This window comes from Ananas comosus, linkage group 4 (genome assembly GCF_001540865.1).
Source record: "Ananas comosus cultivar F153 linkage group 4, ASM154086v1, whole genome shotgun sequence".
Lineage (NCBI taxonomy): Eukaryota > Viridiplantae > Streptophyta > Magnoliopsida > Poales > Bromeliaceae > Ananas > Ananas comosus.
This window is the reverse complement of record NC_033624.1, coordinates 652,310-679,345: the sequence shown is the minus strand read 5'-3', so window position 1 is coordinate 679,345 and position 27,036 is coordinate 652,310. Positions and strand designations below refer to the sequence as shown.

Genomic DNA, 27,036 nt, shown 5'->3' with positions numbered 1-27,036 from the left:
TGTAAGAAAAAATTATAAAATAGTCTTATATACATTAAAAAAATAATTTGTTAATTAATATTTTTTTAACTTTTAATATTTATAGGGTTGAATTATTTTAATATTTTTATTTAAAATTTTACTAAAATTTATATATGGTCATTCTGTAAATAAATTTTTTTAATTAAAAAACTAAAGTTGAAGAACTGATTTCAAATTAATGATTAGATAAGAGAGAGAAAGAGAGAAATAGAGAGAGAAAGAGAGAAAGAAAGAGAGAAAGAGAGAGAGAGGGGAAGAGAGAGAAAGAGAGGGTAGAGAGAGGGAGAGGAGCAGCGCCAGATGGGAGAGGGAAGAGAGAGAGAGAGAGAGTGCGGTAGTTGGAGAGAGAGAGAGACAACTCTAGAAGAATAGGGAAGAGAGAGAGAGCCGGTTGTAGAAAAGTGTGAAAGCCCAAGATTTCCGAACATATAAACATGCATTTTGATTTTTCAAAAATTTATATTTTATCTCTCAAAGTTTCAAGTTAATGCACTTAACCCTCTTCTGCCAGACTTTTTTTTTATGGTTTCATCTATTTCATATAATTTATACCAAAAAATTCTTTTAAAACAATAAAAATATATTAAAACATTATATATATAATATATATATATATATTTATTTATTTATTTTCTAGAGCAAGTATAAGAATAATTCGACTATTCTTTTTTCCAATTAGCAGCATAATTTTTAAAAATATTTTTAAAATTTTTAAAAAATAAAATATAAAATTTTAAAAGTCAGTGGATATTTATAAATTCTTTTTTAATATTTTTGCCATTATTATTATTTAGAAGTTTCAAGATTTAGGGGCATCGCAATCGGACCATTCTAAGAAGCTCGAGTTAAGTCGCGGTCCAAATTAAGCTAATTCGTATCCTGGTGACGTTCTAATTAAAACGGCGGAGCACGTTTCCGACCCGGTCTCGAGTCTCGACCCCTAGTCCGACCTAGAACGCGACGCGGTGATCTCACCGCGCGTGACTATGCTTGGAAAGCAAGTCTCCGCCGCAGGATCAAACGGACGGCCGAGATCCCCCCGAGGAGAAGATATTTTTTTGTCTCGCGCCAGAAGCTTCCCCCGCACCCCCTCGGGCCGCGTTGCGGCAAGAGAGAGAGAGAGAGAGAGAGAGCGCACGAAATTAAGGAGAAGGGGCTTGAAGTCTTTCACAGTGATGGAGGCTCGGGTGGCAGCGGGTCGAGCGGGTGGAGGCTTGGGTCGTTGACGATGGACACAGCGGCGGCAGCGGGTCGAGCGGCTCGGGCTGCGTTCGGCTTGGGCTTAGCGGCCTGAGCGGAAACGGCGGGGGATGCGGCAGCGGCGATGGCTGATAGCGGCTTGGGTGGCGGCGGCAGGGTACGTGGCAGCAGCAGCGGCGGACGTGGGGGACACGGCGGCGGCGACGGCGGACGTGGGGACGCCACGACGGCGGCGGCAGCTCGCCTCTGTTAACTAACTAACTAACTAACTAACTATATATATATATATATATATATAGCTCTCATCTCCTTCTTCTTCACTTTTTTTTTAATTTTTAATTTTTTTATTTTTTTTAATGTAATGTGCAACTGAGTGTGAACGATCCGCTCTCGCACCGCCCCCCCTCCGATCGCCTACTCTGAGCTATTTATAGAGCTTTGAAGGGGGTATGAGTGGGATGGCATGAATTTTGTAGAGAGAGAAAAAAAAATAGAGAGAGAAAGAGAGAGAAAGACAAAGAAAGAGAGAGAAAGAGAGAAAGACAGAGAAAGAGAGAGAGGGGAAGAGAGAAAGAGAGGGTAGGAGAGAGGGAGAGGAGCACCGCCTGATCGGGGAGGGAAGAGAGAGAGAGAGAGAAAGTGTGGTAGTTGAAGAGAGAGACTGCCTTAGAAGAGTAGGGAAAAGAGAGAGAGAGAGAGAGACAGTTGTAGAGTTGGGTAAGAGGCCTGTCGCCACGTGGAACGGAGAACGGAGAGGTATGCCACGTGGGTCTTGCAGAATGTGTCAAATAGTATAGTTAAAAGATTATAGTGAAACCGCAATGTTACACAATTAAGAAAGCTGTTCCATGGGAAATTGTCTTCTTACATCAATCACACACGCGAGTAAGATATTAAAAAAATAAAACAGAACAACAGTTTGTGTATTTATCTATTTATTTTACATACGCAAGCAAGCAAGCAAGCAAGCAGGCAAGAGGTTGCACCGGGAATCACACACCTGGAGAGGAGAGGAGAGGAGAGGAGAGGAGAGGGAAATTATTATTGGTTTTCAACCGATGCAAGCAAAGCAAAGCAAAGCAAAGAGTGCAGTAGTGGGTACGTAGATCCTTGATTATATAGCTTACAATTAATTAACTTGTGCGTGCGCGCGCACGTGCTTATGATCGACCGATCATTTGCGAGGATAAACGGTGAAGATGGTTTGGAGAATGGTGACGAAGAAGATAACAGCCGATGTAGCAGCCAAAATGAATTTGAAGTTTTTGTAGATGAACTTGTGAACGAGGACCCTCACCCTTCTCTTCCTGTAGTAGTCGTTGAGGCACACAAGCACGTGCGTGTAGCTGTCGCCAGGTAGTAGGTGGGGGGAGAGGGACTCGAAGAAGTCAAGGGTCCGGCGGTCGCTGAGAAGGCTACGCATTATCATCTTTGATCTCAGCTCCTTCACGTCCTCCTCCCCGCTCATGAGGAGAGCCAGCAGGGAGAGGTAAGAGCCAACCCCGTAGTCAGACTCGTCCACAGTGCACCATTCGAACGCCACCATGTTCGCTATGAGGACCGGGGTCAGATCATCGATTACGATCGGGGGGAGGGACAGCCGCCCGAAGAGCAAGTCCCTGTGGAAGCTAATATCCCGGAAGTGGAACGTTTTGCTGGCACGGATTCGAACACCAACCTCCGCGAGGTCCGTGGCAGAGCTGAAGAACGACATACCAGACGCCACATTTTTGTCTTTCTGCTCCATCTTGGGGCCGAGGTATCTCTCATGCACGAGGTCCAATAGGTGGCAGGGCTTATGGCCGCTACCCTCGCCCTTGGTGAGCAGGCCATTGAAGTCGACATCCGCGGTAACGGGAAAAAGTTGGATAAATTCATTAATGGGTACGGGCCTCAAACTCATGAGGGCCTCTAGCACCACCCACGGAATCTGGTTCTCTAACAACATCAAGTCCCTGAAGATCAGGTTATACCGGTAGTCACGGGTGGTCATCCATCTTTTGAGGAACGAAGAAGGCCGAGAGTCACGAGAAATGAACTCCAACAGGAAGCAGCCATCAAAGAACATCATGTCGGTGAACTCCTTTTCACTGATCATGTCCTCAAATCGGTCCGCATAGCAACTCCGAGCCTCGCCGGCGACTTCCCCAACTTTTGTGTAAAACTCTTCGGCGGAGTGGCTTGGGCTATTGCAGAAGTCACAAGCGGCCGCCTTCTTGATCTCTTCCATTGGCTGCACTTGTGGATCGCCTCGGTGGTAGGGGCCAATCGCCACTATTTTGGGGTTGAAGTACTCGGCGCCATTCTCGATACTTCGAAGAGGATCGGGGACCTTTTGTATGAGGGTCTTGCGCAATTCAGTCTCTGCTCGTACCTTCTCATTGATCTCCTTCATCGTAGAAACAAGCACACTGCATTCTGCTGTAGTTTGATCGACGAAAGCCATAGCCAAGTTGGTCGTTTGTACACTTGAATCTCCGTAATCGTCTCCCATCTGAACTTCTTAAAATGTAACTTCTGGCGGCAAGAGCTTCAATGTGACGGACCATGTGAAACAAAGAAAAGAAAGAAAGAAAAGTGTGAAGCAACCGTTGTCTTCTTAAAACTCAAGCTTCCAAAGAATGTCATTTTTATGATAGTTATACTCAACAAAAGATACTTCACAGCAAGAGAGAGGTAGAGATTAGGAAAGAAATCCTCAGGCTAGTATTCTTGCTTGAGCGATTCTCCTATACACCACTTTAATCATGTCCATTAATTTACCAGAGTAAACGGCTATGATTTAGTAAGGCAAACTCGGTGACCGGCTATTTGAGCCTTTTGGTCATTAAGAATTCACTTTATGCTATATTTGTGAGGATAATTTTGGACTTTTGCCATTTATGAGATCGAGTCAAGCATTACTATTTGGCTACGCCTCATGAAAATTTCCAATGAACCCTTCAACTATAAACAGCTAAGAAAGAGCACCCTCAACTTTTAAATTCTTTTGGAATGAGCCCTTAATTTTAATTTTTAAAACAAAGTAGTATTGTTAAAAAGGAGATTTTATTGAATTTATAGTTTTTTTTTATCAAATCTAATAATTTTAAAAAAATGAATTAGAACAATTGACAATCAACGGAGTTATTAAATTTAATAAAACTTTAACTAATATAACAAGAATAATTCAAATCTAAAAAATCAAACTAATAGATCGAGCTAATAGAGCCATCGAGATTCAAATTAGATCCAAATTTAAATTTTAAATTTGATTAATATTTTTGAACTTTAATGCTGTTTCAATATTGAATTAAGAAAAGTTGGGTTTATAAGTATAGTGTAATTTAAACTAGCTCGAATTTTAAATAGATTAATATTTTTGAACTTTTATGTTACTTTAATATTGAATTAACAATTTGAATTTAAAATTTGTTACTCATTTAAAATTTAATTTATACTATAATAAATATAAATTTAAAATTCAAGTTAAATTTTAATTTTGTGGTTAGTTACTTATAAAATTAGCTACTATCTAATTTGGTAAGTAACAAAATCAAATAAGGAAACAAAGTATTGGAAACTTTTAATTTGGTATTTGATTAGTATGTATTTTCCAATATCGTCCTTACAATTGATTTTAATTGGTAACCTTTTGAGTAGGTTATTAATGTTTAAAAGTCAATCATATCCTCAAAAAATAAACGGTTAGATTTAAATGAGTTGGTGTATTGGAGCATTTCTCTTCTTGCTTTTACAACTTCACAAGGCAACTCTATTTGACGCTTTCGGACAGCTTCACAGCTAACTCTCCAGATACTCCTGTAAAATTGTTCCTTGCACCGACACAGAAAACAACGAGTTAGAAGATAACAAGAATTAGACTGCATTACTATCCTGAAAAACTTTTATCTTCTGACATCAATTTGGAGCAGTTCAAGAGATGCTGTTGAAAGATCACAGGGGAGTTGATTAAACAATTTGGTGATCTGTGAGATTATGAACTCAATGGAAAGATGAGTTTTCTTAACAGTTTCTCCTTCTGATCATGTCTGTGCCCACATCTGCTACCCAACTGGCTTCTCGCTAGCATTTTATCTATCATTGCACTGCTTAATGTTTAGCAAATAAGCACCTCAAAGCACGAACTCTTCAGAGCTAGAATTAATCAGCAACTTGTTAAGCCAGCAAACGTTAACCAGAAAAGATTGGTCGAGTACTGCAACTGATCATACATTTGATAACAACAGCATCATCAAAGATGACAAATACATGGCAATTTAATTGAGAGAAAGAACTACATATCTTATATCTAATAAATTCTCAGTTCATGGTAAGGTACTATGGTTTTTAAATGACATGCACACTGGGATTGTTTAACAATATGTGATGGTGAATACATTCAACACGAATATCAAAGAAATTGCACAAAAAGTACGAGCATCTCAACTAAAGAAAAGGGAAAAAGAAAAAAATAAAAATAAAGTTTTATTCTTCTGATGAAAGAAGAAAAGGAAAAGATATACCTCTGAAGGCCAAGTGAATCATAAGCTAATTAAAGCAGTTAGTCAAAGAAATTCCAAAGGAAAGGATTAGCACTTTACGAAAGAAAGAGGTAACCTCTTTTTTCATCTGATTAATTTAAGTATAAGGATTGCATGGTAATTACAACTTAATTAGCGTTTTCAAAAGGTTTCAGAGAGTCAGAAGATTTTCATATTTCCATATAACTAAGATTTACTCTATCATAAGTGCTATGTGCTATATTTGATAATGCAAATAGGGATTTTATTGAAAACCTAATTAATATCAGAATCTAATTAAAAGTATTAAAAATTAGAGAGCAAAGTTAAAAATGGTTTGGAGAATGGTAACAAAGAAGACAATAACCGACATAGCGGCGGTCGAAAGGAAACAGAAGTTGTTTTAGATAAGCTTGTGAATGAAGACTCTCACCCTTGTTTCCCTGTAGTAGATTGAAGTATATTCATGTAGTTTTTTCCTATTACCAGGTGAAGGCCTCACTGCGAGAGGGACTCGAAGAGGTTGAGAGTCTGTCGGTCGGCGAGACTGCTCTGTATTATCCTCGTTGTTCTTTTTGATCTTAAAGTCCCTCACATCCTCCTTCCTGCTGATGAGAGGATGAGCAGAGAGGTTTCATATATTCATTAGCCAGGTTTTATGTTATTCAATCTGAGAATTGATTTTACAGGATCTGATTAAAATGAAAAAGTTATGATAGACCAGTTTTTCTTTCTCAGTTTGGTTTCTTGAAGTACAATGTAGTGCTACAAAGAGATAAAGAAATAGATATTTAAGCTCACAACGTTATGCTTATGATAAACGAGCATGCACGTGGTTTGTTGAACAATGTCTATATGCTGATTGTAATCATATATATAAGAAGATCCTCATACTGTATAATGTACAACTTGTTCAGATATCGAAACAGGCCCAAACAGGCCCTTTGTTTTGGTCCCATATACTCCCTTGTTATTTTCTTTTCTTCACCTGTCCTCTGATTTAGATAAATGAAGGGCTTTTTGCAAATGGTTCTTTGTACAACTACAAGAAATGATGTGATCACAGAACATGCTTGTGTAGAAACATTACTCTGATAGGATTACTTTTCCCGAGTGTTGCAGTAGTGCAAGCTATAATTTAGGGGAGAAGCAATTGAAAGGATGGAGGAAATGCAGCTGCATGGGGTATGCACTTTAGCCATAGAATGTGCTTTGGGTCATTGTGTGTGTGTTTGCGTGCCCCCGCGTGTTGTAATTCTAAAGCCATTCTGCTGAATTGATCTGGATGGTGAAAGGAGGGATGTCTCCATAATTTATGTATGTATGTTTAATCAATACAGTGTTTGTAGATCCGAGTCCAATGGCAAACATTCATAAATAATATATCTATTTATTCAAACACGAAGTAACAAACGAATTCCTTATTTATTACTAAGCAAACCAAATGAGGCGAAACCCTGCATTGCAACTATATTTCGGACGAGCGAATTGGTCATTCTCCAACCGTATGATGATTGATCGCTATTTATTTCACTCTTTTGTAGAAAATCATTTGCGATAATTTCTTAAGTTCGGCGATTCATGGCTCATTAACAGAAGTAGACGGCTCGCATAGCCTTGCTCGCGTGCTCGTAGTATCTGTTCACTGCACGGATCAGCTCTTCGAAATGGCGCTGATACTCGCCGCCAAGGTTAAGCCTCGCGAGACTGGCAAAGTGCTGCACCCCACGCCACCCTTCCTGCACGCTGCATACGAGAATCCTCCTGTCGACGAGCATCGCCACGTCCTCCTCCGTGGTGATAAGCTCCTTCAAGAACATCGCGTAGCTGCAGAAGTGTCGCTCCGTCGACGGCCAACTTTGTTCCAACTCCATCGCCACTAGATTGCTCGCCAAGCGCCGGTGGAACTGGCTACAAGACAAGGGAGGGATCTCTAACGTGCCATTTCGGTCGTCGAATGTAACGTTGGCGAATTGGTGTGTCATCTTCGGCTTGAACCTCACCCCGAGCCTTTGGAGCTCTCGCGCCGGAGGCATCACTTTCCACAGCAACCAACTCACCGATGCAGCCCGGGAGCGCCTCCTCATTACCCTCCACAGCAACTTCATCTTTCTCGGCATGAACACTAGGGGCGACGGCACTTGAGGCGGCACGCAAAGCGATATATGTAGCAAATGCAGGAGATGATAGATTGGCCCGTTGTAGCCTTCCGGCACTTGTTTTGCTGCTCCTCTAGTGAGGTAAAACAATGCCAGGTTTTTGAGGAGCTCTCGGCCTCCACCTTCGGTCGCGAGCTCGGGGACGACGGTGATGCTGAACAGCTCCTCAAGGATGAAAAAAGGGATTTGGTTCTCAAATAATATCAAGTCCGACTCGACAAAGTCGATGTCGAGCGGCGGTAAGTACTCCCTTGTCTTCCCCATCCAGTACTTGATGATCACCTCGATGATGAAGCAACCGTCGAACACCATCATCTCTACAAGCTCTTTGGGGTCAGCAAAGTGGCACTCCTGCGCATCGTAGCGCTGGAGAGTGGCGTCAGCCATCCCCTGGGTGTAAGGATGTCAGTGAGTACGGATACTTGAAATTTTATCCTACCACAGTTAAACCGAACAAGTTATTAAGTTTTAACTGGAGCTTAATCAGGATATATATATATATATATATATTTGATTTTCAGTGTCGATTTCAATGTGTGTCAAATATCAAGATTATAATGCACATTTGCAGGTTAATTTATTGTTTCGATTGTTGTATACTCTCTTAGATGATATACACATACTGCTGATCGATCGGATCCTAATTAAGCATACGATTATAATTTTTCATTTTCAAAATCAAACTGTTTCAGATTCGGTTCGGAGCCTGCAGTTATTGTTGTTGTTGATCGTTTTGATCGATTTTGTCGCGGTAAAGATCCCGGTCAATACCTCGATGCAGCGCAAGTACTTTGTCACCACCTCGCTCTCTTCGGAGGAGGCATGGCCTCGAAGAATCAAGCTGCGGAGGTGCAGCATTTTGATCGCGACGACAAAACCATAATCCCACCGAGCATCACGTCGATGCAGAGGTCCAATGCGCACGAGGTTCGAGTCGTATTCGTCGCCTCCGACGATCTCCCGAATGCGAGAGGCTCGCGAGATGCGCCAATCCTGCCGCGGTGGGAGGTGTGGAATGGCTCGGAGCATGGAGTGCAATTTCGAGTCCCCATCGATTTCTATCTCTACTCGACGATTGGAAGCCATTGTTAGTACGTAGTCAATGTATGAGGGTCTATTTGGAGGGTTGGTTCACAAGGGAGCTCTTTAACATTGTAAGGAGCGAAAGGGATCTCTATTATTCTCGTTGAAGCTCTTGAGCAAAGAATAACAGCCTTTTGCTTCGTTCTTTACAACGTGGTACGTCCGTACAAAATCTAGCTCAGTGATCCAAGAAAGGATCTAGTACTAGTAAGCCCATAAATCGTTGCTCCGTCCTTTACTCTCTCTCTCTCTCTCTCTATATATATATATATATATATATGATATAGGAAAAATTTCAAAAACCCCCTTGTGGTTTCGTAGATTCTCACTTTGCCTCCCTGTGATTTAAAATATATCAATTTGTCTCCCTGTGGTTTCTTTTTTTTCTTTTTCTTATCAATTTTATTATTTTTTTTTCTTAAATCAGTGATAAAGTTAAAATTAAAGGATACTAAAATAAATATTTGATAAATTTAGATGGGTATATGAAGTTTTTTGTATATAATTTAATGAAATATTAACGAAAAAGCTTCCGAAAAAATAAAAACGAAACCACAGGGGGCAAATTGATACACTTTAAACCACAGGGTACTAAAGTGAGAAACTACGAAACCACTTGGAGGTTTTTTGAAGTTTTTCCATATATATATATATATTAAAAATTATATTTTTTAATAAAGGTGAGTATCAAGATGCCCATTCATTCTTTTTTATTTTTTTAAATAAAATTCAATTATAAATATATAACAACTATATTTTCAACTTAAAATCTCAAATATCGGTCATCAAGTTCCACAAGTTTCAAGGCTTAATTAAACTATACTATATTGTCCTCATTAGATTTTTTTTACTTTATGTACCGTAAACATCACTTAATTTTTTTCCCTTAAACTCTACGCTATGAGTGATAAATCTATAATTGTATACAAAATTTGTTAAAAAATATATGTTAAAACTGGTAGAGCATATAAACTTATTTTCATATACTAAAATAGAAATTTTATTGGAAGAAAAAAGAGTAATAAAATGCATAATAATAATAAATAAATAATTAAAAATAATTTGATAGAAGTTTTAAAATATTTATTTTATANTTAAAATATATCAATTTGTCCCCCTATGGTTTCTTTTTTCTCTTTTTCTTATCAATTTTATTATTTTTTTTCTTAAATCAGTAATAAAGTTAAAATTAAAAGGTACTAAAATAAATATTTGATAAATATAGATGGGTATCTGAAGTTTTTTGTATATAATTTAATGAAATATTAACGAAAAAGCTACCGAAAAAATAAAAACGAAACCACAGGAGGGCAAATTGATGCACTTTAAATTATAGGGTACTAAATTGAGAAACTACGAAACAGGAGAATTTTTTAAAATTTTCCCATATATATATATATATATTAAAAATTATATTTGTAAATAAAGGTAAGTATCAAGATGCCCATTCATTCTTTTTTATTTTTTTAAATAAAATTCAACTATAAATATATAACAACTATATTTTCAACTTAAAATCTCAAATATCAGTCATCAAGTTCCACAAGTTTCAAGGCTTAATTAAACTATACTATATTGTCCTCATTAGATTTTTTTTACTTTATGTACCGTAAACATCACTTAATTTTTTTCCCTTAAACTCTACGCTATGAGTGATAAATCTATAATTGTATACAAAATTTGTTAAAAAATATATGTTAAAACTGGTAGAGCATATAAACTTATTTTCATATACTAAAATAGAAATTTTATTAGAAGAAAAAAGAGTAATAAAATGCATAATAATAATAAATAAATAATTAAAAATAATTTGATAGAAGTTTTAAAATATTTATTTTATACTTTGTTTACTAATTTTCCAGCATCTCTTAATAGCGTATAGAGATTGGTAGAAAAAATATAGTTTACTAATATCAATGAAAAAAATAATAATGCAAGATAGAAAAAAAAAAATTAAAATACAATGTAGATATTGATAAAATGAATTAGACTGGAATGCTTAGGTTTTTGGCCGTTGGGATGAAGGGATGTGCTGTTTGGATAATAGCGATCTCGTAGGGTTAAGTGGATGATTGGTTGAATAGTTTGATCTAATAAATAAAAATAGTTAAAAGGATAAATCAAATGATGAAAAATTTAGTAGCACTAAGTACTTTGTGCTATTGATAACATTATAGTCGGACTCTTAATAAAATATAATAATACAGATGTCTTTAAAAAAAATAGTATAATGTAGAAAATAAATAAAATGCTAAAGTATAGTGTGGTAAAATGTAATTAAGTCATAATTTTTTAAAAAAATTATGAAAAATTATTTTTCGAATATCATTGCCATAATTTCTGATTTTTGGATATAAACTTCGAAAAAAAAAATTAAAAAAATATAAAATTTAAAGAAAAAAAAGTTAAAACTTGGAGAACTAAACTGACGAAAATATTTTTTCAGCAAAAAATTATTTTCTGAAATATTTTTGGGGATGAATCCCCCCTTAGGTTCGAATACTAACTGATAATCAATGTTTGCGTAAATAAGTTTTCCTTAACGAGTTATTATTAAAAAAGGGGGAAAAAAAAAAAACAAAAAGCCCCTCAATGGGACCGCACCGCATCACGCGACTCGAATCGCTTGGAACAATCGGTCGGGCTCGAACCCGAGTTCATCCAAAGTCGTTCTCAATCAAGCTCCAGACCACGGGATGGCATTCACGTAATTTTGGCTCACACGAGGGTCACTTTGAAACCCATCGAAACCCTAAACCACTGGAGCACTTCTATAAATAAAACCCTAGAAGTAAACGCGAGAAACTTCCGCGGCATCCGTCGCCGTGCATCAAAGTTGAGTGGAGGTGAGTATTTGGAAACACTAAACCCTAGCAATTTCATCTTCTCCTCTCCCATTTGAATCAAATTTTGGCTCAATTTTAGTTCGATTTTTTGAGCCCTCTGTTGAATCGAGCCCTTTTTCTTCGTTTTTACTCTAGGGTTCGCTATCGAGAGGGCCAAATTTGTTCATCAGGAGATGTTGAGTCGCTTCTCCTCTTCTCAATTCCTATGAGGTGCAGCGAATAATTTCTCCGACATTTTTTATTCATTTAATTAATTATTTTCTTATTTGTATTTTGAGATTTGTTTTTTAGTTTGATTCGGAAAAAAATTTGGTCCGATGATGGCATGGAATCTTTGAGACCTGATTTATTATTTTTCTGATGAAAAGTATAAGCATATATATTTCTGAGGACCCAATCAAATAAAAAAGACCAAATCTAATTTATTTTTATTTTATAATTTTTTTTAATTGAAAATGATTGGATGATGAAATGCACTGGGCTCTGAGCATGTCATTGCAAATATGATAGAAATGCGTTTGCCCTAGAAAGCATTATCTGACTAATTACATGAATTTTAGATCTAATTTTTTTGAAAAATTATATTCATTATTATTGAAAGAGAAAATTTTATAATTAATTATCGTGGCTAATATTAGTAGAATATTTTAAAAAAATAATGTACGCACCTTGGTTATTGTCAATGGTAGTGGTGGTTTTATTTAAACAAATAACTCATTTACATTGAGACCTGGATTAATAAAAAAACAAAACTCAATGTAAATGAAAAGAAATCAGTGCACTTTTAAGTCGCATAAAAATTTTGTATTATTTCTGGATAGATGCAACTCGTATGCAAACAATGAGTGATATCACCTTGCCTCTTGAAAACTAAATAAAAGAGATTGTTTTTCTTACTAAAATCATCCAAATTAACAAATTTTTGGATAATTTATTTAGTTTTATATGATTTTATTTTATAAATATAAAAAAAATTGTTGACTAACTTGATTTGTTATGCTTTGTATTTGAATTTAACAGTAGGTTAAAATTTCCCTTTTTTTATAATAACAGTAAAATGTATGATTAAAATTAGATGCAAAGAATACTTACAGTGAAGCTGGCCAATTTCCTACCTGTATCTCAAATTATACCCCAAAAAAAAAAAATCAGAACAACAATATATATTTTTCTATTTAATTTTTTTTTCAGAAGCAAGCTAGATGTTGCCCGAGGACTCGCACATTATTGGTTTTTTCAACAGAAGCAAGTATTGGGTAAGAATACAGATCCGTGATTAAGCTCATTATTATTATTATTATTATTATTATTATTATTATTATTTCCGAGGATAAACCGTGAAAATGGTTTGGAGAATGGTGACGAAGAAGACGATAACTGATGCAGCAGCCAAAATGAATTTGAAGTTGCGGTAGATGATCTTGTGAACGAAGATCCTCACCCTTTTCTTGTTGTAGTAGTCATTGAGCCACTGCAGCACCTGCATGAAGCTTGTGCCCTTCCCCAGGTGTGGGTCGAGGGACTTCAAGAAGGCGAGAGCCTGCCCGTCGCTCACGTCGCTAAATATCATCTTCTTCGATCTCAGCTCCTTCACGTCCTCCTCGCTGCTCAAGAGGAGGGCGAGCAGAGAGAGGTAAGAGCCGACCCCGTAGTCGGTCACACCGACGGCGCAAGTCTCGAACGCCACCATGTTCGATATTACGGCCTGGGTCGCATCATCGATTTGGATCGGCGGTAGGGACAGCCACCCGAAGAGCAAGCCGCTGCGGAAGCTAATGTCCCGGAACCGGGACGTATCACTCGCGCGGAACCGAACCCCGATCTCTGTGAGCTCCATGGCAGAGCTGAAGAGTGAGAAACGAGTTAACCCGCTCATTTTTGACTCAATGCTGGGGCCTAGGTAACTCTCGCGCACGAGGTCTAGTAGGTGGCAGGGCTTATAATAGCCGCTGACGGCGCCCTCGTCGAACTGGGGAGGCGACTCCATCTCCAAGGAAGAGACAATTGCTCGGGCAAACCAGCGGATCCGCACGCGTCGCAAACTCATGAGGGCCTCCAGCACCACCCACGGAATCTGGTTCTCGAGCAACAAGATGTCCTTCCCGATCTGCGTGCCGCGGAAGGTGCTGAAGCTCGCGAAGATGGACGAAGAAGGCATGCAATCGCCGGTCATAAGCGCGACGAACTCCAAAAGGTAGCAGCCATCGAAGAACATCATGTCGGCGAATTCCTTTTCGCTCATGTTCTCAAATCGGTCCGCATAGCCACTCCGAGCCTCCCCAGCGACTGCACGGACCTTTCTGTAAAAATCTTCGACGGAGTGTCTCGTGCTGTTGCAGAAGTCGTGAGCGGCCGCTTTCTTGACGACTTCCATCGGCTGCAGTTGCGGGTCGTGTCGGTGGTAAGGACCGATGGCCACTATCTCGGGGTTGAAGTACAGGGCACCATTCTCGATACTTCGAAGAGGATCGGGGACCTTCTGTATGAGGGGCTTGCCCAATTGAGCCTCTGCTCGTACCTTCTCATTGCTCGCCTTCATCATGGCAGCAAGCTCTCCGCACTCGGCCGTGGTTTGGTCGACGGATGCCATGGCCGAGTTCCTCCCTCGCCCTTGCACAGATGAATCTTAACAGTCTGTTTATCGTTTGAACTTACTTAAAATGAGCTTCTAAGAGTGAGAATGAAACGGGCGATGCGAAACAATGAACTTCTTAAAATGAGCTTCTAAGAGTGAGAATGAAACGGGCGATGCGAAACAAAGAAAAGGAAAGAAAAGTGTGAAGCAACCTTTATTTTTTATATCAACAAAAGTAAAAAAAGCAAAAAAGAAAAAAACTTTTGAGTCTTGTATCATAGCTTCTACAACGTCACAAGGCAAACTATATTCGATGCTTTCGGGGAGCTTCACATCTAGCCCACTGGATTTTCCTGTAAAATTGTTCCTTGCTTTGACACGGAAAATAATTAATTAGAAAACAACATGAATTAGAGGATATCTTCAGGATCACAGGATATCTTCAGGATATTTTTTCTACGAAGCTGGAACAATGATTTTTTCCAAATACAAAAGCAGACATGATGATGACAGAATANCAGATATTTGGATCGAAGAAACCCCTCTCAGTACCCGGTTTCCTGGATTATTTGGTAAAATCATCAATCGGGAGGTCACAGTGTCACAATGCTGGAGCGAAAGAGGTTGGAGATGGCGTTTCATTACCAGAGGCCTCGCTACTAACACCACCTCTGAGGATCGTCATCTTATCTTGTCGCTCAAAAACCTCCTCAATCAGTATAGCCCCTCGGGCATTAAAGATATACTAAAGTGGCGATGGACCGCCAATCAAAATTTTACTGTGAAATCCCTTTATGACTTCGTCACTGGTGCAGGTCAGATTGATCCACTATATAATCATCTCTGGGGGTTAAAAATCCCGCTCAAGCAAAAAATTTTCATTTGGATTCTATTGCGCAAGAGACTACTTACAGCGGACAGATTGATTCGTCGGGGGAGTTCGGTGGACATGCATTGTATGTTGTGTGGGTCATTCCCTGAAACCTGCGACCACCTGTTCGGCGAATGTATCTTTGTTAAATATCTCCGACTTGAAATGGGAGTTACTGTGGCGGCCGTTTTGGACGCGGGGGATGTTCGGCGGGTATGGGTTCAGTTCTCCGACAACATAAACACCCGAGCGAGATCGAACAGTCTAACACAGCTAGCGGCAATCTGGTGGATCATTTGGACGGAGCGAAACATGATCATCTTCGGGGAGGGGTCTCCCGACGCCTCCCGGGCTCTGGAACGAGTTGGCGCTCTCATCAAAGACTGGACTGACGCTATCAGAATCTGAGCTATATCTTTACTCACTTTACTCTCTTTCACTACGCCTTTTATCCTTGTTTTCCTCGTTTCCCCCTCTTTTGTTTTAGTTCGGTTTTGTTTTGTTTGGTTTTACACTTCCCGTTGCACGGGCCTGTTTTTCACATTTCCTGCTTTTATGTTTTGTCGGCTCGGTCAGGAGGCCCCAGTTGCTTCCATCATGTATGCCTAATTCATTTTACTTAATGAATGAAGCAGGTAGCTTGCTACCTATTTCTCTTTTTCTTTTTCTTTTTTTTTTTACAATACAGTAATAATGTACATCGTGTGTTAAATTTGCCATCATAAAATTATGAGCACAAAATTAAACTTCTACTAGTGAAAACCCGCGCTTCGCTGCGGATAAATAGTTTGATAAACAGTAAGCATAACTCAGCATTAAGTTGTTTGATAAACATACATCTGATGGAAACATAATTAATTAACAATACACTAAAGTAGAGTGCTTCGTTTTGGATAAATAGTTTGACAAACATACAGTAGTGCAGCATAAATACAACATTAAGCATAACTCAACATTAAGTAGTTTGATAAACATACAGTACTGTAATCAAAACACAGCATTAAGCGTAACTCAGATGGAAATATAATAAATTAACAGGATAGGTTTAAATCTTCATAGCTGGTCTTTAAACAGCAGCCAGTCCCAGTGTAAAAAAAGTTCAGTTCTTTTTTTTTTTGTGTTACAGTCGTCATCTATGCCTCCCAAAAAAAGAAAAAAAGAAAACCAAAGGGATTAGAAGAAAAAGCTAACAAATCAAGAGCATGGACGGTAGAAAACAGGAACACCAAAAACCAAGACACAAGAAAACACCAATATAGCAGTGCGAGGCAATAGGTAGTAGTAGATGGGCTCGCACAGGAAGATTTGTGTTACAGTCGTCATCTTTGCCTCCCCAAAAAAAAAAACCAAACGAATTAGAAGAAAAGGCGAACAAATCAAGAGTATGGAGAGTAGAAAACAGGGACAGCAGGAACCAAGACATAAGAAAGCCCCCAATACAGCAGTGCCAGGCAATAGGTAGTAGTAGATGGGTTCGCATAGAAAGGCCGTCCAATCTGTAGCAGATGGTTGCCTTTGCATGGAATACCCAAGCAGCATTTCCAATTTTCATGAGCAAACACCAGCTAGTGTATAGGTCGCCCAAATATAAGAAGCCACTATATAGGCACAGGCAGAGGGGTTGCAACCAATCAAATTGCTCACCTTACAACAGAGAGGTTCGTACAGCTGTTTTTTTGGAGCAAATAGTACATGCTATTTATAGGCTCAGAATCACAGGATATCTTCAGGATATTTTTTCTACGAAGCTGGAACAATGATTTTTTACAAATACAAAAGCAGACATGATGATGACAGAATAGATTTCAGGATATCTTCTCATTTATTCTAAAGATCTCAGAATATCTTTAGAATTATTTTTTAAAAGAAAGCTTCTGGCAATAGGGAATAAAGAGATGCGAAGTAAAATCTTAGGAGATCTGATGAGAGAGGAGATCTGATGAGAGAGGAGATGAGAGAGGATTACCTGTAGGGATTACCTGTAGAGGCCAGATTATAGGGATAGGGGTCACCTGTAGAAGCCAAAGTAGGTATAGCCGCCGAACCCGATAATAAGCAGGGAGCAGTGAGGAGGGTTACGCCGAGCCGCCGAACCCGATAATAAGTAGGGAGCATTGGCGAGGGTAACGCCGAGCCGCCGAGGAGAGAAGAGACGGCGCGAGAGAGCGAGAGAGAGAGCGGCGTGGAGCGAAAGCGTCGCGTAGAGAGAGAAAGAGAGAGAGAGAGCATCGGGGAGAGAGATCGGCTGTTAGAGAGAGATAGGGCTAAACAGAGATGGGTTCAGGGAGAGAGAGAGAGAGGGAACAGAAATGGGTTGAGAGAGAGAGAGAGAGAGAGAGAGAGAGAGGGAAGGGTGTTTTACAGCTGTAGACAGGTTGAGGGAGAGAGAGAGTGGAGGGGGTTTCAATTTTTTTTTTGCCTTCATTTTTTTTTTNGAGAGAGAGAGAGAGAGAGAGAGAGAGAGAGGGGGGAGGGGGGTTTCAAATTTTTTTTTTCTTTAATTTTTTTTTTCGGTTGGCAGTCGCACCTTCCCAGCCGTTGCCACGTGGATTCGGCTTCTCTGAGCTCGCCACGTGGCTCCGTTGTTCTGTCAAATAGAATAGTGTAAGATGATAGCACTTCATGGTCAGCAAATAAATAAGCGCCTCAAAGCATAAGCTCTTCACAGAGCTAGAATTTATCAGCAAATTGTTAAGCCGGGAAAAGTTAAGCAGAAAAAATTGGTCAAGTACTGCAGCTGATCATCATGCATTTGACAACCAGTCCATTATCAAAGATGACAAATACGTGGCGATTTAATCGTGATCTGAAAAACAGAACTGCATACTATTTCTACAACTCACTCGGTGTCTTGTATCTAATCATCGAAATTTTTAGTTCATTGCAAGATACTGTAGTTTTTAAATGAAAAGTGCACTAGAATTGTTTGACAATATGTGAAGATGAAATCATGCAACACGAATACCGAAGAAATCCGACGAATATGTAATTCAAAATTTTTGAATCAAACAGAGATACAAGTGGAAAGAAGTCTCATTTTAAATTGAGAGGATCCAGCTTAATTTAAAAGCCAAAATGCAGAAAACTCCTACACAAATGTCATGATTTTCAAACCCTCGAAAAATATGAGTACAGTGATATTATTATAGCCTAAGGGAGCAGTATATTATAGCTAAAACTGTGCTTGAAGGATTCGAAGAAACCAAATAAAATAGAGCCCTCAATTCCAAAATACAATAATTAAATTTAAAAAGAATAATTCAAATTAGAAGCATTACAAGTTTAAAGAGCTGTCCAAATAACTACAGAGAGGACCTACTTCAAAATGGCTTATCAATCATTTACATAATTACATTCCGTAAGTTATAAAGAACCCCAAACAAAAGTCCAAATAAATAAAGAATGGTCAGATCCAAAAGCGTAAGGTAGTGGGCCGTTAAAGTGTATTGGCCCGTATATACATTCGGCCCATATGGCACCGCGATTTTGTGCAATAGTCGACGGGCTTATTGGGCCGGGCCGTATTTTATTGGGTAGCTCAAAGCAGCGCTTCGGCGAGTCTGGTTACCTCCCTGGGCTCACCCATCCAACAAAATCATCATATTCGCCGCAAAATAGTTTTTAATTTCCGTGGATTGTTGCTCACGGAACTTTGAGGGTATGCTCACAGGGAGGTGAACGTATCGCGTTAACCAAAGCTATTTTTAAAATGATGTGTTAATTTAAATCAGTTTATCTTATAATTTTGTTGATTTCTATTGGTATAACCTTTTAAACTGATATTTCTTCTAAATTTTAAAAGCAACTTATATATATCTTTCTAAAATTTAAGTTAATCTGCTACTTAAATCTGCATTCCTCTCCATACTTGTAATAGCCTATAAAAATAATTTTCCATTTAATTTTTGTCAATTTTTATTAAATCTTCATACTGAGGCTGGTGTCCTGGAACCGGAATATACCGATCTCTAGCATAAATTCGAATGCCAACCTCTGCAACGTTCGTAGCGGAGCTGACGAGCGAGACATGCGTCACCCAACCGCAGCAATGCGCAATATTGGGGCCTGCATGCCCCTCGCGCACGAGGTCTAGAAAGTGGCATTGCTCATCGTCGCTGCTGTCGCCCTCGTCGAATTGAGGCAACAACTCAATATCCGTGGACTCATTAGGGGCCTTCGGCAGATTGTCGGGGATTGTCATAATTTCAAACGATAATCGTTTGTCTTGATTTTTGAACAGATCTACTCAAATAGTATGGTGCTTCTGAAGAAGTTCCAGCCCAAGCTAAACCAAGTCTATAGTAATCTCAGTGTAACAATTCAAGCTCAAAACAAGGATCATCTGCCTTGACTTTTGTAGGCGGCACGACAATGTTCATTCCATACTTACTTCCATTATTATTATTATTATTTTCTTTTCCAAATTAACATAATATTAATGTGTCAAGTGGAAATATAAAATTTTGTGGTCGATGACATATCACATGTCTAGAGGGGAATAACTTCCCGCATCCTACCTGAAGTAGATTCTGAAAGATCTCCTTAGATTTGTTTAATCAAATTTACCAGGAGATAATTGAAAGATTCCATCACAAAATCTAGACCAGTTACTCTGCATCTTAATATGACTAAATTAAAGTTTCTTGTCTCTGTCATATGACCATTATGTTGAGGTATCTTTCTATTAGTTAAACCTTGTATTTTTATTTTTCGTTTTCCATGGAAAATAATCCTTGTATAAGGGTCATGTTTTGCTTATGTTGCCAAAATTGCAAAATATTTAGTTTATCTATTCATGATACATATATATATTCTCTAGCTAGTGATGTCTCTTTGCAAGATATGAAGCAAAAGTCTCAACTTACTCTATCTGTTTGAGAAAAGCAAGTAATAGTTGAAGGATTAAGAGAGACAATGAATGAAGAGATCAAAACAAACTAAATTGATGGAAAAAAAATCATATATATTTTGTATTGGCATATATATATTGCCAATCATTGCAAGGAGTGGAACAGAAAAATTTTTGATCCCCAGCCAATTAGTGGGAAACATGCCAGATAGGCAAACCAATGAATTTATTACATACATATGTATGGGAACAACTTTAGATTAGAATAAATATAAATTAGATAAGTTATATAATATAATTGAGGAATAATATGGACTATTACTGGGACACTGCAAAGGAATTGAATGTGGGTCAAGTGGATGGTATGATGAGATAATAAAATTGAGATTGAGGTGGATAAAGAGTGGGATGCATGAAAAATAAGCATTACAACAATTAGGCAATCTAATAGAAAATTTGTTATTACAATTAGTGCATTTTTTGGAGTTCATAAGATGTAGAATAACGAGATAAATAACCACGGAAATAAAAAAAAAAAAAAAAAATCCATGAAAAAATTCCTCTCACAAATTTGCAACAATGAGGTTGTAAGCCTAAACTACTATTTAAGTATGGGAGATACCTTATTGTTTTGTTATGTTCATGTTTTTTAAGGGATGAATATAGCATGACTATTTGGATCACAATTATTAGACAGTGAAAAACATAACTGTAGCATGCAGTAGGGGTGCATGACAACTCATATTTGTTCGTATGCTGCGTATACCAATTATATAACACCTATCCTTTCAAATATATAAAGTAGAGATTAATTTTTTTGAATGCATAATAAGATCGGGGAAAAAAAAAAAAAACCAAAATGATCCTTGGACAAAAGAAAGAATCTAAATTGAAACTCTTGCTTGCAAATTTTTGTCATTCATTTCAGCTCCGAAGGAAAAAATAAATAAATAAATAAATAAAGGTCAAAGTCATCATAAAACTAATTCATTTGTATATTGCATTTATAATTATATTTAATAAAAAGCTGTTTTTTAAGAATACGTGAATAACGCACTTAATCTAGAAATTGTCATTAGAAAATATGAAAGTATAATTAATAGGGCATAATCGGATAAAAAAGTAATGTTGCAACGGACGCGTGTCCGTTTTCCGTTATTACCACCGCAATATAACTAACCCCCACTCTTCCCCCTCTCTCCCCATCTCCGCCCATTTCCCCCCTCCCCCTCTCTTCCTCGAGTGATCTCTTGGCAATGAGATAGCGCTTTAATCCCTAGCTAATTGTTCTCGATCCCATCGTACGTGCATGGCGATTCCGAATTCGGAGAACGGCGATTCGGCGGCGATGGTGAGAGGAGGGAGGAAGCGGAAGCGGAGAGACGCAGCGCCGGAGCCCGGCCACCGAAGCTTCTCGACGTGGAGGACGGAGAGCATCGAGAAGAGGTACTCCTCGAAGCTTCTAGAAGCCCTCCGTCGCATCCGGAACGACGCGGCGGAGCCCCGGGGGAACGGTGCTGTGCGGGACGCGGCAGATCGCGCCCTGGCGGTGGCGGCGCGCGGCCGCAGTCGGTGGAGCCGGGCGATCCTCTCGCGCCGGGCGATCAAGCTCAGGGCCGTGCGACGGCGGAGGCAGCGGGGGATGGGGGAGCTGCCGCGGTCGCTGCCGCATCCAATAGAGAGGAGGAGGAGGAGGAGGAGATCGGAGTTGGTGCAGAAGAAGGCGGAGGAGCTCGGCCGGCTCGTCCCCGGCTGCCGGAAGGTCTCCCTGCCGGCGCTCCTCGAGGAGACCTCGGACTACATCGCCGCACTCGAGATGCAAATACGAGCGATGAGCGTGATCGCCGACGCCGTCTCCACTGCGGGAGGCAGCAGCGTAGGGCTGCCAGACCGATCCGGCTCCCCAAGCACCGGTTGAATCGGCAGTCGGCGAATGCGACCACTGTTTCCCATCAAATCGATTTTTGCGGCAGTTTGAAGAAGATCATATGGCAGGCTCCTGTCAATGTATATATAGAATGATTTATCAGATTTTCGTTACGCAAAGCAACCACAGATATCAAAACTATTTTGATTTGATGTGGTCGAGCGGAAGTATTACATTACATGTCAGTGTTGTGATTTTTTGCATAATTATTTTTTTATATTTTATTTTTGCTTGTTTTGGATAAATGGTGTTGTGATGTTAATCTTGGTGATTAATTAAACTACCGAATTGCTGAAGCTTTTCATTCGGCAACGAACGGAAATGCACAAAGCACTGTAATTTGTATTTCACGCGCAAGTGTTTAGCCTCACGGCTATGTGATACGAGTTATCAAAGTGCACATCACATAATAACGAACTATTTACCTATCTAGCCTCTTTACAAAAAAATATTCCCTATCTAGTCTTCTTTTGAAAAATATTCCCCATCTAGCCTCATTTTCAAAGATTAAAAAAAAAAGAGAAATTAATACCTTTAATATATATTAAGGGGTTAAGTGGGAAAGATTATCTTTTTCTCTCTCCTTCCCCGAGATCCCTTCTCACTCTCTAATTTTTGCGTATAATTTATTTCATATCAATTTATTTCAAAATAAAAAATTTTCATATGGCGCAACAATCAATTCTAATCTTTTTATATTTTGATGGAAATATTATACATGGTTCGGAAAGAGTTGATTATAATGGTCCTGATCCAAAAACTATTTGGATTTCTCGTATTTTAGATTTTAGTACATTAAAATATGAAATTTATAGGCCGAATGAAATCAAAATTATTCTGATATAAAAATTAATGGAAGAGAAGAGAGAAAAAGATAATCTCCCCTACTTAACCCCTTAATATATATTAAAAGAATTAATTTTTCTTTTTTTCTCTAATTTTTGAAAATGAGGCTAGATGAAGAATATTTTTCAAAAGAAGACTAGATAGGAAATAATTTTTTTGTAAAGAGACTAGATAGATAAATAGTTACATAATAACTGTACGACTATACGAAAATTTCGGTAAAGCTTACGTGGACCATCCAGGTTCCACGTGGAGACCACGTGTGTGGGACCCACGTGTCAGTCACACGTTCCTGAAATTGGCAATAGTAGGTGGGAGATATTATTGCACGCCTCACCTGGGCCCACTCTCGTATAACTACAATAACGACCCTACACTTTTTCATATATTGTCCCGCGGATCACCGAGCTTTTAATTCCCAACCGTAAAACGCTGTTACTACAACAGTTTACTTCATAACCAGGACCGGTGAATAAGTTAACTCCCGCAAGTTGTTTGTATATATATATATATTTTTTTTTAAAAAAGTACTTTCGAAGGTGGAGCACCATCCCGTTTCGAGGAGCAGCTGATTCTAATATTGTCGACCTTAATTATGAGTTGGACCAATGTCAGTGTCACAATGTAGCTAATTAACGATTAAAATTATAATTTAATTAAATAGCTGTTACAACAATTTCTACAATTACTAGCTGTTTCGTTCCCATGCATTGAATGCTTAATCAGAGGAGAAAAGAATTAAAGTGCTCAAAAGTTCGACTTTCCCATAAAAGGAAGAAGAAGAAAACGTGTAGCAGGGAGTAACATGGGGAAAGAGATGAACAGCTAATTAGCATTAAAGGATCAGGAGAGTTGGGAGCGTGACATTTCAATAGCAGTAGGGCCTCTTAGCGACAAATCAAACAATGAATATAAATACAAGAGATCCAAATGAAATAAAGCTAGGGACGGCGAAACGTGAAAGGCTTTTGCTAATTTCACTTTACTGCATGATCAAGGAAGCTGCAGCAACGACAGTGATGATGACGGCGACCTTTGGTGGTAGTGAAGAAGACTAATCACAAATTCATCGTACAAACGCACGTGCCTGCTGGGTTCTCCATTATTACTACTTGCAATATTACCTAATGTAATCCGATTTTATAGCATTGATCGTGATCGAGTTAGTTGGTGAACTGTGGCGGCTAAGTGCAGAGCACGTTAATCAATTATGATGCCATATACAAAGGTTCCATCAGAGCTGTACATCTCGCTCTGTAAAGTGAAACTATTTATTGACTTTCGCGGAAAATTAGGAAGTGGCCTGTGATCATTGTAAAAATTAATATGTTTTGACAGTGGATAACTCCCATTAAGCCACTCCCAATGAGGTTTTGTAAGCGTGCTATAGATAAGAAATAATGTGAAGCACACATAGACCAAACAAGAAGTAGTTTCATGTACATGTCGTCGAGAATAGTTATTGTCCTCTCATTAAAACAATTAGTGCCCAATTGTCAAAGATGCTTCAATAAGCATTCAATCATTCAATCATGGATATAATACGAACTAGGTTGCTCTCATACATGGGGCTTGGAACTTGCATGTGATCATATTGACCTGATCTCCTCATTTTTTCTTCTTAAATCATTAGAACACGAAAGGGACGTGCCTCCGATCGACCGACGCCATGTTTGCGACACAAGAGCAATGAAAACATAAAGTAATGATAAACTAATTTCATCATGAAATTATTTGGTAGTGTAGGGAACAAGCGAATCCTTATCCTAACATTAGGATCTAAACTTCCTATGCCCGGATTATTAGCACATACATTGAACCCTCGATCAGAAGCATCAATTAATTGCTTAAATAAAAGCACCTTAGTTAATTAGCCACCTACAGGGAAACACAAGCATATGCATGACCAACCACCATGATTCCCTACTACTACTATTTGAGCCACCTAGTAATAAGGGATATATGACATTTTTGATTGAGCTAGAATTCATATATAGTGTGGGGAACTCACAGAGCCTCAAAAGTAGCATATGCATGATAGGTTTGATAAGAGATTTTCATTTTATTTTTTTTTTATTTTGAAGATCCTAATGTTCCAAATAGTTGTTATACCTTAAATTTTAAGCTTAGTAATATTTTTTCTCACAGGATTAAATCAGAGGGGTTGTAGCCCAAGCGGGCTGTATTATAAACTAGGCCAAAGGCCCATACTTTTGACAATGTTGTGTATTCTACTTTATTGCACAAAGCTGTGATTGGGCTTAGGCCCATAAATCCAAAGTTTTCTGAGTTCTTAATAAAAATAAAATTAAAATCCAATTGTACAATGGGCATAATATATTGCTACATCTCTCGGGCCACAGTTATTTTCACGCACTTTTTTTTTTTTTCCTCCCAATCAGGTTTAGAGTTTTTCTCTCTCTCAAAAAAAAAAAAAGAAAAAAAAAAAAGGTTTAGAGGTGTGACAAAACCTTGAATTTCGTGAGTTTAGCTCTACCCATTAATAAAAAAAAGAAAAAGAAAAAGAAAAAAGTCCTGCTATATGCAAAAGCTAAACATCTAAGAAAAGCAGTGTATAATTTTATTTTATTTTTTCAATTGCACCAAACAGTTGTTAAACAAGTTATAATGGAAATTTTTATTATAGCAGCTCAAATGACTTCTTAGGAGCTCCATCCTTCAAAATAAAAGAAAGAAAAAAAGCCCTTTGAAAATTACAAACTATACTTTTCTAATTAAAATTTAAAAGTAAAGTTTAACTTCACACAAGGCCAATCGTTATCATATTTCTTATTATTATAAAACATTATTTCTATTTTAGCAAGTATAATATTTATTTACATCGTAAGTTCGTGGTATTAACATGAGCTTTTACGTATATTGTTTCAAAATTGAATACCCCTTACTTAGTGTTTTAATTTTCTATTTTATACGCCCTTAATTAGTCTTTTTATTTTCTATTTTACTGAAATTCGAACACCATTTTTTTAGTATATTTTTTATAAAACTTTTTTTTAAAAAAATCACCCCTTGGCTGATCATGGTTTGACTTTCTGCTTCTGTCATTCTTATCCTGTTATTGAAAAAATAATGTCACGCTTACTAATTATTAATACAATTTATTAGTATACTACGACAACTTAATTTATACTGTATAATACAATAGAAAGAGACTGATTATACGAGGAAACTACCATTGCAAATAAAATATGAAACCATGCTTCTAAAGAACTTAATTAATAAATCTGTCACATGGGGGACTAATAATTAATATTAATTTGATTGTGTCCATTAAGCTAGGTATCTAGTACGGAGTTTATTTGGTAACACTCTTAGCTACCATATAAACTATTCACAGATCAACCACATTATAACATATTAAATCTAACAAAATGAATTTAAAAAGTATGTGGTAATGAAAGTGGAAGTGATGGTATAATTATTTCATTAGCGTAGTTAATTTTACTTCCAAAGTTAATTTGAAACCATGTTTTATTAAAAAAAACACTGGAATAATCGATAGAAACTTTATGATGGTTTTTTTATATTAATATGTTGTTTTTTTTATTAATAAAAATATGTCAACATCTATCTAGAAGGAGAATCATTGAGTCATATTCCACGCTAATACAATTTATAAAAACGAGATATGTAGAATATTAATGGATGTATTAAAAAAATGTATAAAGTGCTGTTGAATGAAGTCACCCTAATTAATTAAATATGTATACATCATCTGATTGATTCCAATCAACTAGTCAATGCCCTAATTAATTAACCAATTCGCCATCGCTTCAACTCTAAAATGCGGGGACCACTATTTGCATATTTTATGAGGGGTTGGTTTTAGTGATTAGGAGCGACTCATCTCCAATAATACTCTCCCTCGAAAGACAAAGCAAAAAATAAAAAATAAAAATAAGTGTCAGACTTTTTTCTTTTTCTTTTTTTTTTTGGTTAGAGAAAGATAACGTGTTATTTGCTTCATTCATTAAAATTATGAACTAAGCTACAGAAATAAAACAACTCATGCATCGAAAAGATTCCTTTTTAAAAAGAAAAAAAGAAAAAAACTTGCTACAGCTTCTGAGATGTGAAATATTGCTCCTACCGACTCATCAGCTATTTAATCTTGTAAATTGCAAGTGTGGGGTCGG

At 37.9% G+C, this 27,036-nt stretch overlaps 4 protein-coding genes and 1 long non-coding RNA gene across 5 annotated transcripts; 2 read left to right on the top strand and 3 right to left on the bottom strand.

The window, feature by feature from the left end:
* On the bottom strand, positions 2,340-3,749 carry LOC109708429 (UPF0481 protein At3g47200-like). Its single transcript, XM_020230164.1, has one exon. It carries the CDS (start codon positions 3,713-3,715, stop codon positions 2,396-2,398), a length of 1,320 nt encoding a protein of 439 aa, XP_020085753.1. The 5' UTR covers positions 3,716-3,749; the 3' UTR covers positions 2,340-2,395.
* LOC109709701 (UPF0481 protein At3g47200-like) lies at positions 7,082-8,937 on the bottom strand. The gene is made up of 2 exons (XM_020232029.1): positions 8,654-8,937; positions 7,082-8,272 (listed from the first exon to the last, which is right to left on the bottom strand). The coding sequence occupies exons 1-2, from the start codon at positions 8,909-8,911 to the stop codon at positions 7,313-7,315; spliced, it is 1,218 nt and encodes a 405-aa protein (XP_020087618.1). The 5' UTR covers positions 8,912-8,937; the 3' UTR covers positions 7,082-7,312.
* On the top strand, positions 11,750-12,959 carry LOC109709044. Its single transcript, XR_002215878.1, has 2 exons — positions 11,750-11,811; positions 11,947-12,959. It is a non-coding gene; the product is annotated as an uncharacterized LOC109709044 (long non-coding RNA).
* Positions 13,130-14,401, bottom strand: LOC109708680 (UPF0481 protein At3g47200-like). Its single transcript, XM_020230492.1, has one exon. The coding sequence runs from the start codon at positions 14,399-14,401 to the stop codon at positions 13,130-13,132; it is 1,272 nt and encodes a 423-aa protein (XP_020086081.1).
* Positions 21,272-22,278, top strand: LOC109708591 (transcription factor bHLH147-like). The gene has a single exon (XM_020230392.1). The coding sequence runs from the start codon at positions 21,416-21,418 to the stop codon at positions 22,022-22,024; it is 609 nt and encodes a 202-aa protein (XP_020085981.1). The 5' UTR covers positions 21,272-21,415; the 3' UTR covers positions 22,025-22,278.